The 13,040-nt window shown below is 41.8% G+C and overlaps 1 protein-coding gene across 1 annotated transcript in view; it reads left to right on the top strand.

Moving 5' to 3' along the window:
- The window catches only part of RIT2 (Ras like without CAAX 2), a 215,272-nt gene extending 202,449 nt beyond the window's left edge, over nt 1–12,823 (top strand). The window contains exon 6 of the mRNA XM_033164610.1: nt 12,605–12,823. Coding sequence (XP_033020501.1) covers nt 12,605–12,621 — 17 coding nt within the window. The 3' untranslated portion in view covers nt 12,622–12,823. The remainder of the gene's footprint in view (nt 1–12,604) is intronic.
- The last annotated feature ends 217 nt before the right edge of the window (nt 12,824–13,040 follow it).

The following is a 13,040-nucleotide window of genomic DNA, read 5'->3' as shown; positions in this document are numbered from 1 at the left end:
ACAGAAACAGAGGCAACGTACTTCAGTGAATCGCAGCAGTCATGGTCGAGGATAGATTACATCTGGATCTCGAATGAATTGGCTCCAAAACTACAAAAAGCAGAAATCGGTCCCAAAACGCTTTCAGACCATAATCCGGTGCAGGTAAACCTAAAAATGATTTCCAAGGATTCTTTCAGGTGGAGAATGGATGATGCATTGATGAGAGATACCAAGCTAGTAGAAAGAGCGGCGAAAAAGATGAAAGAATATTTTCAAATTAATTGGAATTCAGAAGTGGAGAAAAGGATTGCTTGGGATGCAAGTAAAGCAGTAATGAGAGGATTCCTCATTAGTGAAAAGGCAAAAAAGAAGAAACAACAAAATGCAGAAATGGAGAGATTGCTGAAATTAATCAAAGGAAAGGAAAAAGAATTAAGAGGACATCCCAGATGCGTCAAAATCCAAAAAGAAATTAAATATTTGCAATCTCAATATGCGAATATTATGAATCAAGATATCGAATGGAAAGTGAAAATGATGAAACAAAGAACATTTGAATCTGCAAACAAATGTGGAAAACTACTAGCTTGGCAATTAAAGAAAAGACAAAAGGCAAATGTCATCAGTAAATTGGTAGTAAATGGAAAAAATGTAGAGAAACCGGAGGAAATCAGATGGTGTTTTCAGAGATTCTATAAGCAACTGTACAAGGAGGAGAAGATAGATGAAGCAGAGATAGACCGATTTCTGGAAAAGAATGGATTGCAAAAGGTCCCAGAGGAAAAATTAATAACTCTCAACCACCCAATAACGACACAAGAAATAGAAGATGCAATAAACAACATGCAATTGGGGAAGGCTCCAGGACCGGATGGATTAACAGCAAAATATTATAAGACATTGAAAGACTGGCTATCACAGCCGTTAAGAGAAATTTGCAATGGAATACTAGAAGGAAATAGGGCACCAGAAACGTGGAAAGAAGCCTTTATCACACTGATTTTAAAACCAGATACTGATAAGACTCTAATGAAAAACTACCGTCCAATATCCCTTTTGAATGTGGATTATAAAATCTTTGCAAATGTTCTGGCTACAAGGTTGAAAAGAGTGCTGAAAGATCATATTCATAGAGATCAAGCAGGCTTCTTACCAGGAAGACAAATAAGTAATAATACGAGAATTATTGTGGACATTTTAGAAAAACTGGAGAGAGACATAAATACAGATGCAGCACTATTGTTTGTTGATGCAGAGAAAGCTTTTGATAAAGTATCATGGATATTTATGAAAAAGAATTTGGAAAAAATGGGAGTTGGAGAAAAATTCTTAAATGGCATTAAGGCCATTTATACAGAACAAAGAGCAAAAGTCATTGTGAACAGTGTGATATCGGAGGAGATTGAAGTAGAGAAAGGAACAAGACAAGGGTGCCCTATTTCCCCTTTACTTTTTATTACGGTCCTGGAAGTCCTTCTAAATATGATTCGGAAAGATAAACAGACAAAAGGAATTAAAGTGGGAGAGAAGGAATACAAATTACGCGCCTTCGCGGACGATTTGATGCTATCCCTGCAAGAACCAGAAAGCAGTGTCCCCAGAGCTTTGGATTTAATTGAACAATTTGGACTTGTAGCTGGCTTCAAATTAAATAAGCAGAAAACCAAAGTTTTAGGTAAAAATATGAGTGCAGAGCAGATTCAAAGAATTCAAGAAGCCACAGGCCTCAATTTTGTTAAATCTGTAAAATATCTAGGTATCAATCTCACAAATAAGAACTTGAACCTGTATAAGGACAACTATGAAAAACTGTGGATGGAGATAAAAAAAGACATGGAGATCTGGACAAGACTTAAACTATCGTTAATGGGAAGAATAGCAGTGGTTAAAATGAATGTCCTACCAAGGATGCTGTTTCTATTCCAAGCCATACCAATTTTGGATAAACTAGACTGCTTTAAGAAATGGCAAAAGGACCTATCGAAATTTATATGGCAGGGCAAAAAGCCAAGAATAAAATTTAAGATCTTAACAGACTCTAAAGAGAGAGGAGGCTTTGCCCTGCCGGACTTAAGACTTTACTTCGAAGCAGCGGCCTTTTGCTGGCTAAAGGATTGGTTTAAGCTAGAGAATGTTGATGTGTTGGACTTGGAAGGACATGATAATATGTTTGGGTGGCATGCATACCTTTGGTATGACAAGGTTAAGATCCACAGAACTTTTAAGACTCATATAGTTAGAAAATCCTTGTATCAGGTTTGGATTAGATATAAAGACTTGTTAGAGAGAAAGACCCCTAGATGGATCTCTCCAGTGGAGGCCAAGGCCTATAAGAGACCGAACATGTCTGCAAACTGGTTAAGATATATGGACATATTGCAGCAGGAAGGGGACTCTTTTAAGCTAAAAAGCTATGATCAAGTGAAAAGTCAGGTCCCCGACTGGCTGCACTATCATCAGGTATTTGAAACATTTAAGATGGACAAAAAAGTTGGTTTTCAAGTAGAAAAATCAAAACTGGAAACAGAACTGATAGAATCGAACTTTAAGAACCTTTCCAAAATGTATAATCTTTTGCTAGAGTGGCATACGAAAGATGAACTGGTTAAATCATCAATGATTGATTGGGCGAAAGATGTAGGACATAATATTATGATGGATGACTGGGAGAGATTGTGGCAGAAAGGTATCAAATTTACTGCTTGTCATAGTCTAAGAGAAAACATAATGAAAATGGTTTATAGATGGTACTTGACACCAGTTAAGATAGCTAAGATGAATACCAAAATGTCAGATGTATGTTGGAAATGTAAACATGCGAAAGGTACCTTTTATCATATGTGGTGGCTGTGCCCAGCGGTAAATGCTTTCTGGGATAAGATTTATAATGAGCTCAAGAAGGTAATGAAAGTTACCTTTTGTAAGAAACCAGAGGCATTTCTTCTGAGCATGACCAATGAAGAGATACCCAGTCAGGACAGAGTGTTTTTTATGTATGCCACAACAGCAGCTAGAATATTATTGGCAAGAACATGGAAAGGAGAAGAGATACCAACGGTGGAAGAATGGCAGATGAAGATGATGGAATACATGGAACTCGCAGAACTGACCGGCAGAATCCGAGACCAGAGGGAGGAGACGGTGTCACGAGAGTGGAAAAAATTTAAAGATTATTTAGTTAAATCAGCAAAATTGAATATTTGAGCAGAGATAAATTAGAGGCTTTAATAGGGTTATATTAGATAAAACTGGCAAAAGAAAATTTTTGTATGAATGATTTATTTGTTAAATAGGAGTTAAGATTTGACATTAAGATAAGATTTATAGTTGATTAAGTTTTTGACTGTGTAAAGTTAAACATATTGAAAATTTGAGCAAATGTTAAATGAACAAGATATAAAGCTACCTTTAAGATGTTTTTGACTTTGAAGACAGTGGAGGGAATGGGGGAAGTCCCCATATTGAGAAGTTAGTAACAAGGAAAGTATAAAGATAGGTAATGGTTAAGGTATGTATATGTTCTTTTTTCTCTTTATGTTTATTGTTATTGTTATTGTTATTGTTTTTATTGTTGTTTTTATGCCTTGTGTTGTTGTTGTATTTTGTTTTTAGGTGTTTTATTGGAAAATAATAAAATCTTTTAAAAAAAAAAAAAAACATTAAAAGCCTACCTAAACAGGGATGCCTTCAGATGTCTTCTAAAAGTCTGGTAGTTGTTTTTCTCTTTGACATCTGGTGGGAAGGCGTTCCACAGGGTGGGTGCCACTACCGAGAAGGCCCTCTGCTTGGTTCCCTGTAACTTGGCTTCTCGCAGCAAGGGAACCGCCAGAATGCCCACGGAGCTGGAGCTCAGTGTCCGGGCAGAAAGATGGGAGTGGAGACGCTTATTCAGGTATACTGGACCCAGGCCGTTTAGGGCATTAAAAGTCAGCACCAATATTTTGAATTGTGCTTGGAAACGTAATGGGATTAGCTTTCCTTAATAAGAGAAAATAAGTGATACACACACACACACACACACACTATATTTCTGGTTCGGTATCGCCTTTAAAAAAACCCACCAGTTTCAATACCTCACTGGGCTGCACACAAAGATGAATGCAGAATAGGACACGATCAACTGATTTATTTATTTATAAAAATGTATTTAGTGGCCTTTTCACATGTAATAAACATAATTCAGTTTACAATGAACAACAGCAGCAGCAGCTAGTCTGTCATTGTTTGGAGATAGGTGGAGCATCAGCTTAAAGTCCTCCTCAGAATCATGTTATAACACATATAATCCAGTAGGTCTCTCTCCCGATGTTTACTTCCGTGGGTCTGGGGACGTTGAGTTGATGGATCATCACGTCTCATATGAATACCCTCCAATATGTCCAAGCCCAAAACTGGAATGCACATCTTCTGGGGCCATGCTCCCGTGCAAGTCATGTGACCTGCAGGAGATCGCAGCCCCCCACCACCACCTACAAACACTTTTCCCAGGGTATTATAGCAGTGTGATATTGTGCGAGATTGTGGTGCCCAAAATGCTCACTGTGCTGTTGCTTTAAAAATCGGGATGCCCCAGTTTTCTCAAGTCAGTTGAGGGGGCATGAATATGGGAGATGAATGGATGCCAGGTGTTGCAAAAGGATAAAGGGCCTCTGGCCATCCTGAAACTGGCAGGTCAATTTCTCAGCCGGATCAATGGACCACACCTGTCAGGGACTGGTCTGGATCTGAAGATTTGCAGGCAGATCAGCTTCTCTCAGGAGAGGAGGGGGGGGATATTCACCTCCCCCCCGCCTCCAGCATTTTCAGAAGCAGAGAGAGAGCCAGAAGGTGAACAGTTTGGGGAGGAGTTACCCAGCTATGAGATAAGGACAGGGTAACCAGAAGGGAGGGGGGGCTAGAAGAGACTTCAGTTGATAGTGTGGGGGGGGGAATGCGTGGGAAATTAGTAAAGAGAGATGTGTCCATCCCTACACATGACTAAGACAGCAAACCTAGCACCTATTCCCAGGGAGTAAGCTGCATTGGACTGAAAATGTTGTTGTTGTTGTTCAGTCGTTCAGTCGTGTCCGACTCTTCGTGACCCCATGGACCACAGCACGCCAGGCACGCCTATCCTTCACTGCCTCTCGCAGTTTGGCCAAACTCATGTTAGTAGCTTCAAGAACACTGTCCAACCATCTCATCCTATGTCGTCCCCTTCTCCTTGTGCCCTCCATCTTTCCCAACATCAGGGTCTTTTCCAGGGAGTCTTCTCTTCTCATGAGGTGGCCAAAGTACTGGAGCCTCAACTTCAGGATCTGCCCTTCCAGTGAGCACTCGGGGCTGATTTCTTTGAGAATGGATAGGTTTGATCTTCTTGCAGTCCATGGGACTCTCAAGAGTCTCCTCCAGCACCATAATTCAAAAGCATCAATTCTTCGGCGATCAGCCTTCTTTATGGTCCAGCTCTCACTTCCGTACATTACTACTGGGAAAACCATAGCTTTAACTATACGGACTTTTGTCGGCAAGGTGATGTCTTTGCTTTTTAAGATGCTGTCTAGGTTTGTCATTGCTTTTCTCCCAAGAAGCAGGCGTCTTCTAATTTCGTGACTGCTGTCACCATCTGCAGTGATCGTGGAACCCAAAAAAGTGAAATCTCTCACTGCTTCCATTTCTTCCCCTTCTATTTGCCAGGAGGTGATGGGACCAGTGGCCCTGATCTTAGTTTTTTTGATGTTGAGCTTCAGACAATATTTTGCGCTCTCCTCTTTCACCCTCATTAAAAGGTTCTTTAATTCCTCCTCACTTTCTGCCATCAGGACTGAAAATGACTTGTTTCTAAATAGACCTATTTAGGTGTACAACATACGTCATGGGTCACACATCTGCAGGGAACCTTGCAAAGCAGCCCTCTGAGGCTTCCTGCGCAGTGCAAGAGGTTCGAATCATTTGAATCCCGGCTGAATGAAAAAAAAAGGTAACCCCCCCCCCCCAGGATTAAAAGAAGAAAAGCATTTGGGTATGTAAATTCCATGAAGACCAAGTTAATAATTTGCATGTTTTAAATATGGGGGTATATATATGAACTTCCATTAAAAAAATATAACAAAGCGATGTTTAACATTAAATTAAAGCATCAATAAATAAGAGTGGGCAATGTCCCGCCCCCAAGGCCTGTCTGAGCAGTACAGCACTGTCTATTGGCAGGGAGTTCCATCGCCTCTCATATTAAGGTACAGGCAGACTGTGTATATTAACCACATTTGTAAACAGCAATGCTTCTGAATACCAGTTGCCGGACGCCACAGGAACGGAGAGTGCTCTTATGCTTGGGTCCTGCTTATGAGTTTCCCACAGGCATTTTGTGAGAACAAAATGCTCGTTCAGAACCACAGAATTGTAGAGTTGGAAGGGAACCCAGAGGTCGTCTAGTCCAACCCCCTGCAGTGCACGAATCACAAACTAGATGGTCCACTGGCCTGATCTAGCAGGCTGTTCTCAGGTGATGGTGGCTTTTAAAAATCATTTTCTTGGGGGAGCACCTTGATATTTCCTGTTTGACATTGTTTAGTCGATTAGTCGTGTCCGACTCTTTGTGACCCCATGGACCAGAGCACGCCCGGCACTCCAGCCTTCCACTGCCTCCCAGAGTTTGGTCAAATTCATGTTGGTCGCTTGTATAATGCTGTCCAACCATCTTGTCCTCTGTCGTCCCCTTCTCCTTGTGCCTTCAATCTTACCCAACATCAGATTGGCATCCTTTTGGTGGTGTGTTCACTCCCACAGGAGGCAGGGATGGGTGCCAACCTAGATGAGGCTTGCTTGTGGGCTTCCCATGGGCCAGTGCTTGGCCACTGTGAGGACTGGATGCTGGACTATATGGTCCTTTGACCTGATCCAGCAGGATTTTTCTTATGGCCTTATGTATCACATGACCATTGTTAGCTGTGACGATTCATCTAACGTATGTGGCAGCAACTACCCTTTGGCAGTCTCTCTCCTCATATATCAGACAGGCGTCATCTCTATTATCATTTCAGCTCCTGCTAAAGACCTTTCTTTTCTAATAAAGATTTCAAGTGGGGATTTCAATTTCGGACAGTATGAGTATTAAACTTGAAAGTCGCCCAAAGTGGATGGGGCAAACCAACGGTAATCATCTTCGTCTTTCTTCTTCTTCTTCTTCTTCTTCTTCTTCTTCTTCTTCTTCTTCTTCTTCTTCTTCTTCGTCTTCTTCTTCTTTTCCTCCTCCTCCTCGTTGAAACTAGTTTGAAAACTTGCCCATCTTTAGTGCGGACAACATAGCTATGGCTTTAGATGATGTTATTGTGTACATTTGCCAACCACTATGTACAAAAGTATAGTGTGAAAAAGTGATTCCTGTGCATTTCAAAGGCTGTACACATGTGTACATAGCCTTAGTTTCTAGCTTCTGCTTCCAGGTCCTCATTTTCCTCAAAGCCCTGCTTCTTTCAGCGTGACTTCTTTCACCGTTACTCACAACCAAAGGCCCCCATGTTGCTTTTCCCCAGCTCCAATGCAGAAAAGAGTTTCCTCCATTTGATTCATTGCAACAAGCTGAGCACAGCCATCTGATATGAAGCAGGTGTTTTGCCCCGGAATGGTTTCTGAGCACTTGACAACCAATGTACAATCTTCCACTGGAAAAGAAAGAAATCTGTTGCCCAGTTGGTTGGTTTATTTTCTCCTGAAATCTTCTTTTCCTAATTAAACAGCTGGTTCCTTCTCAGCAGAGATAAATTCAGTTTACTAAATGGGATTTCAGAGGTCCACATCAGGGTCTCATTGGCCTAGACTTCTCGCAGATAACATATGGAGAGTCAATTACTGACTCAGCCAAGATCTATCGCACATAACATCTTAGAGACGCCAGAAGATTAACATGGGAAAGCTACTGTCCTATAAAGAAATTTCCTCGGGTGATTATCCAGCGGTTCCAATGAGTAATGCACGGGTAGGTGTCTTAGAGGAAAGACTGAAAATATTAAAATGCATTGCAACACTTCAGCTAAGGCCAGAATAATCCCAAATCCATTCCGTTCAACTCAGGTGAGCAGGAGAGCCATAGAAAACACTGAAACAGGATCATTGCCAGGCTTTGCTATGGGTTAACCAACATCTCTCATCACTTCTGGGGGAGTTCAGAGGGATTGATGAGAAGGGGGAGAAGTAAATCACACCCTGGGTTGATAAAACCTGTGATTCAATTTGTCATTCAATTTGTCATTGAATTTCTACTTATATTAAATTTCAAGGTGAATCCCAGTGCTACCTTAAGATGAGTCCTGCTGGATTAGGTGAAAGAGGGGTCATCGATTCCATTATCCTGTTGTAACAGTGAGACACCAAATTATTATTATTATTATTATTATTATTATTATTATTATTATTATTATTATTATTACCCTGCCCATCTGCCTGGGTTTCCCCAGGTACTTATTAGAAGCCCCAAAGTAGAACCTGAAAGCAGCAGCCTTCTGCCCTCTTGTGATTCCAGCAACAGGCATTCTGAGGCATATTGCCTCAGACAGTAGAGATAGACCCTCTTATTTTCCTCTCTCCTCTGCTCCACTGGTTGAATTAAATTTACACCGTAAGCTGCTTGGGGCAGGGACCTTATATTTACTTAATTTCTCTGTAAACACCTTGTACACTGCTGGCAATATGTAACAACCTGCGATAATGTATGGCATGAACTTTTTTTTTTATCCAAAGACTTCCTTCTGTGAGGCTTACAGTTCTCATGTAAAAGTTACCTTGAAAGTAAGAATGCGACCTCTCCAATTGCCGGGTTGCCAAATTCTGTGTTTGGGACAACCTGGAATTTAGGTGAGCCAAATGTGGTTTTCTTTATCTTTTATAAATGCCCGCACCCCTGGAAGTTCTGCTTTGAATATTGTAAAAATAACTCCACATGCATACACTCACATATAAACTTCAATATAAATAAAAGACAAGTGAGTTGGAGGATTAATTATCCCACGGTCTAACAGAGACCACCATGCTGTAGCAGCTGACAAACGGTTCACAAAATGTTTTCTTAGTTAAGCGTTGGATCACAAGGGATAGCCCAGCAATTTGTCAAGCTGAATTAATGGATTTCTGGTAGGCGGTCTAGCATTTACATTTGAGTCAAATCGCAGGTGATCTTTGCTATATTGAGCTGTCTTCGTTTCCTCACTTAAACTCCCAGACGGCTGGTTATACTGGAGCACCATGTCACGAATGCCCCTAGTCTTGATTTCCTGTTTGTCATGCTCTACTGAGTAAGGAAAGAAGCGCAGTCGTAGGGGGAAAGCAACCACAAACAGCGCTTTATTTAACTAGATGGTCGTGCCTCTAGGGGTAACCAAAGAAAGTGACTTTTTCATTTTTGTTATTTTCAGTAATCCTAAAAGAGCGGACAACAGGTTTTAATTCACCTTGCTGCAAGAAGGATATTTGCAGACACCCAGTGCTTTTTTCTGGGGGTACTCAATGGTATGCAGTACTGGGACCTCCCCCGCCCCTAAATATTAAAAGTGTGGCACTTACTGTAACAACTTCATGGTGAATACCAGCACCCTTTTTTCCTTAAAAAAAGAAGGCGGAAAGCACTGGTTATACCAATGCAGAAGGGGAAAGGGGTTCATTATAACCATCTGCATTTTGGAGGTGCCAAGTCAAACTTCATTTCTGCTTCATTGACTACACAATGGACCACAGCAAACTATGGGGGGTTCTTAAAGAAATGGGAGTGCCAGACCACCTTATCTGTCTCCTGAGAAATCTCTATATGAGACAAGAAGCAACAGTTAGAACTGGACATGGAACAACTGATTGGCCTGAAATTGGGAAAGGAGTATGACAAAGCTGCATAATATTATCTCCCTGCTTATTCAACTTATATGCAGAATACATCATGCAAAAGGCTGGACTGGATGAATCCCAATTAGGATTGCTGGAAGAAATACCAACAACCTCAGATATGCAGATGACACAACTTTGATGGCAGAAAGTGAGGAAGAATTAAATAAGGTGAAATGAGGGTGAAAGAGGAGAGCACAAAATATGGTCAGAAGCTCAACTTCAAACAAACAAACAAACAAACAAACAACTAATATCATGGCCACTGGTCCCATCACCTCCTGGCAAACAGGAGAGGAAGAAATAAAAGCAGGGACAGATTTACCTTCTTGGGTAAAGCTATGGTTTTCCCAGTAGTGATGTATGGAAGAGAGAGCTGCACCACAAAGAAGGCTGATCACCAAAGAATTGATGCTTTTGAATTATGGTGCTGGAGGAGACTCTTGAGAGTCCCATGTACTGCAAGAAGATCAAACCTATCCATTCTGAAGGAAATCAGCCCTGAGTGCTCACTGGAAGGACAGATCCTGAAGCTGAGGCTCCAGTACTTTGGACACCTCATGAGAAGAGAAGATTCCCTGGAAAAGACCCTGATGTTGGGAAAGATGGAGGGCACAAGGACAAGGGGACGACAGAGGATGAGATGGTTGGACAGTGTTCTTGAAGCTACCAACATGAGTCTGACCAAACTGTGAGAGGCAGTGGAGGATAGGGGTGCCTGGTGTGCTCTGGTCCATGGGATCACAAAGAGTTGGACACGACTAAATGACTAAACAACAACAAGAACAACAACAACAACAACAACAACAACAACAACAACAACAAAATACAAATGCATGCAGACAATGGGTAGATAAGCAAAGGGCTTTGGATCTGAGTTGCAGTGCATTGTTTGGTTACCTTGTTTGTGATGAATTGGTCTGGGAGTGGCCAGTGCTCTCAGGGTATCGATGGAATAAAGAAAGAAATAAGCAAAACTTCTCTCATTTTAGCAGTAAAACGGATATTGCCAAGACAACCAGTTTTCTCTCTGAAAATATATCAAACTCTATGCTAAAGCCCAAAAAGAAAGAAGAACTACGTAATCCAAAATTAAAATCCAAGAAATGGCACAAATTTGCCTTCCTCTGCTGGGAGATGGAGACTGTCATTAGCAAGATAATTGCAGATGGAAAGAGATACTTTAATTCGGGGAGGTTCATATCAATCTAAGATGAACATTCCTGGAAGGACTCCTATCTCTTAATGCAGCAGAAGCTTTTCATTAAGCTGCTGCTAGTTAGCTTATTAAAACTGGTGTATAGCTTTGCCTATAAACATTTAATCATGTAGCCCTGGATATGACTCAAGTCAATCTGGGAGAATGTCCAGTGACTCCTTCCAAGCGGCAACCATTGCAGGTCCTTGCTTTTAATCACTTAGCCCTCTTTCAAGAGTGAACTGTGCATGCTGGACTGCAAAGTACCAACAGATACCTTTAGGCTCGGCTCAAGGAGAGGGCCAGCTCTGGATGGGAGTCACTTGGGGACACTTCTGGATCCAGCACTATCTCTGGAGGCATAAGTGACCTCAGTGGCCTTCCATCAGCTTTTGCCGTTGGCCCAGCTGTGACCTTGTTATTCATAACAGAGGATCACAATAACATAAGAACGTATAAAAAAGCCTGCTGGAGAAGACCAATGGCCCATCTAGTACAGCATCCTGTTTTCACAATGGCCTATTAGATGCCCCCGTTGGAAGCCCACAAGAAGGGCAGAGTTCAACAACACTCTCCTTGATCACGACCCCCTAATTCAGACCCTTCCTTCTACGATTTGGAAAGTGACAGAAGCAGAGTCTATAATACCCGCCATTTCCCACGTAGGTTTTACATGTGAGTTGAATAACTGGATTGGGCTGTTTTATGAAGGATACTGACAAGCTGGAACGTGTCCAGAGGAGGGCAACCAGAATGGTCAAAGGCCTGGAAACGATGCCTTATGAGGAACGGCTTAGGGAGCTGGGTATGTTTAGCCTGGAGAAGAGAAGGTTAAGGGGTGATATGATAGCCATGTTCAAATATATCAAAGGATGTCATATAGAGGAGGGAGAAAGGTTGTTTTCTGCTGCTCCAGAGAAGCGGACATGGGGCAATGGATTCAAACTACAAGAAAGAAGATTCCACCTAAACATTCGGAAGAACTTCCTGACAGTGAGAGCTGTTTGGCAGTGGAATTTGCTGCCAAGGAGTGTGGTGGAGTCTCCTTCTTTGGAGGTCTTTAAGCAGAGGCTTGACAACCATCTGTCAGGAATGCTTTGATGGTGTTTCCTGCTTGGCAGGGGGTTGGACTGGATGGCCCTTGTGGTCTCTTCCAACTCTAGGATTCTATGATTGTATGCTTCCGAACTGCTAGGTTTGCAGGAGCAGGGACCAAGCAAGGGGAGCTCACCCTGTTGCGGGGATTCGAACCGCCGACCTTCTCTTCTATGATTCTATGATTCTATGAAGAACATAAGAAGATTCCTGCTGGATCAAGGTCAGTGGCCCATCTAGTCCAGCATCCTGTTCTCACAATGGCCAACCAGATGCCCCAATGTGAAGCATACAAGCAGGTCCCAAACACAAGAGCACCCTTCCATCCTGTGGCTTCCAGCAACTGATACTCCAGTACATTACTGCCTCCAGTTGTAGAGGCAGCGCATAGCCAGCATGGCTAATAGTCAGATAGTGCATCAATATTGTGGGTCCCACCAGTTATTTTATATCATGATTTCTGTCTACAATTTTTTTTTTCCAAATTGGCAGTTTGATCAAATCCAACCAAGTTTAGCATTTCTGCTGTGCTTCCTGCCTGCACGAGGAAACTCACAAACAACAGATGGCGAGAAGCTTGTCCCGAAAAAAGCTCTGAACAAATGATCTGTGCGGCCTTACAACATGCAGCTCTTAGATTTTTAATATCGACTATTAAACCTGCCCTCGTGTATTGTCAGAGTCTGGAAAAAGAGGAAAGCAAAGTACTAATGGTCTAAAGCCACAGATGTTAAAACACTAACAGTCCAATAAATCTCTGGGAAATAGTTTTATCATTTTGCACCATGCAGCACTTGCGCATATTATTTGGATGAATTTATGGCGAGGAATTTGGCATCCGTAAGAAAATTCCAAATGGCAGGATTTATTAGAGCAAAATACTGTTGCAATTAACAATAAATCGGGGAAATGGCGA

The sequence above is a fragment of the Lacerta agilis genome, chromosome 11 (genome assembly GCF_009819535.1).
Source record: "Lacerta agilis isolate rLacAgi1 chromosome 11, rLacAgi1.pri, whole genome shotgun sequence".
In the NCBI taxonomy this organism is placed as follows: Eukaryota; Metazoa; Chordata; class Lepidosauria; order Squamata; family Lacertidae; genus Lacerta; species Lacerta agilis.
Note: the sequence above shows the minus strand (reverse complement) of the source record. Positions and strands in the feature narration are given on the sequence as shown.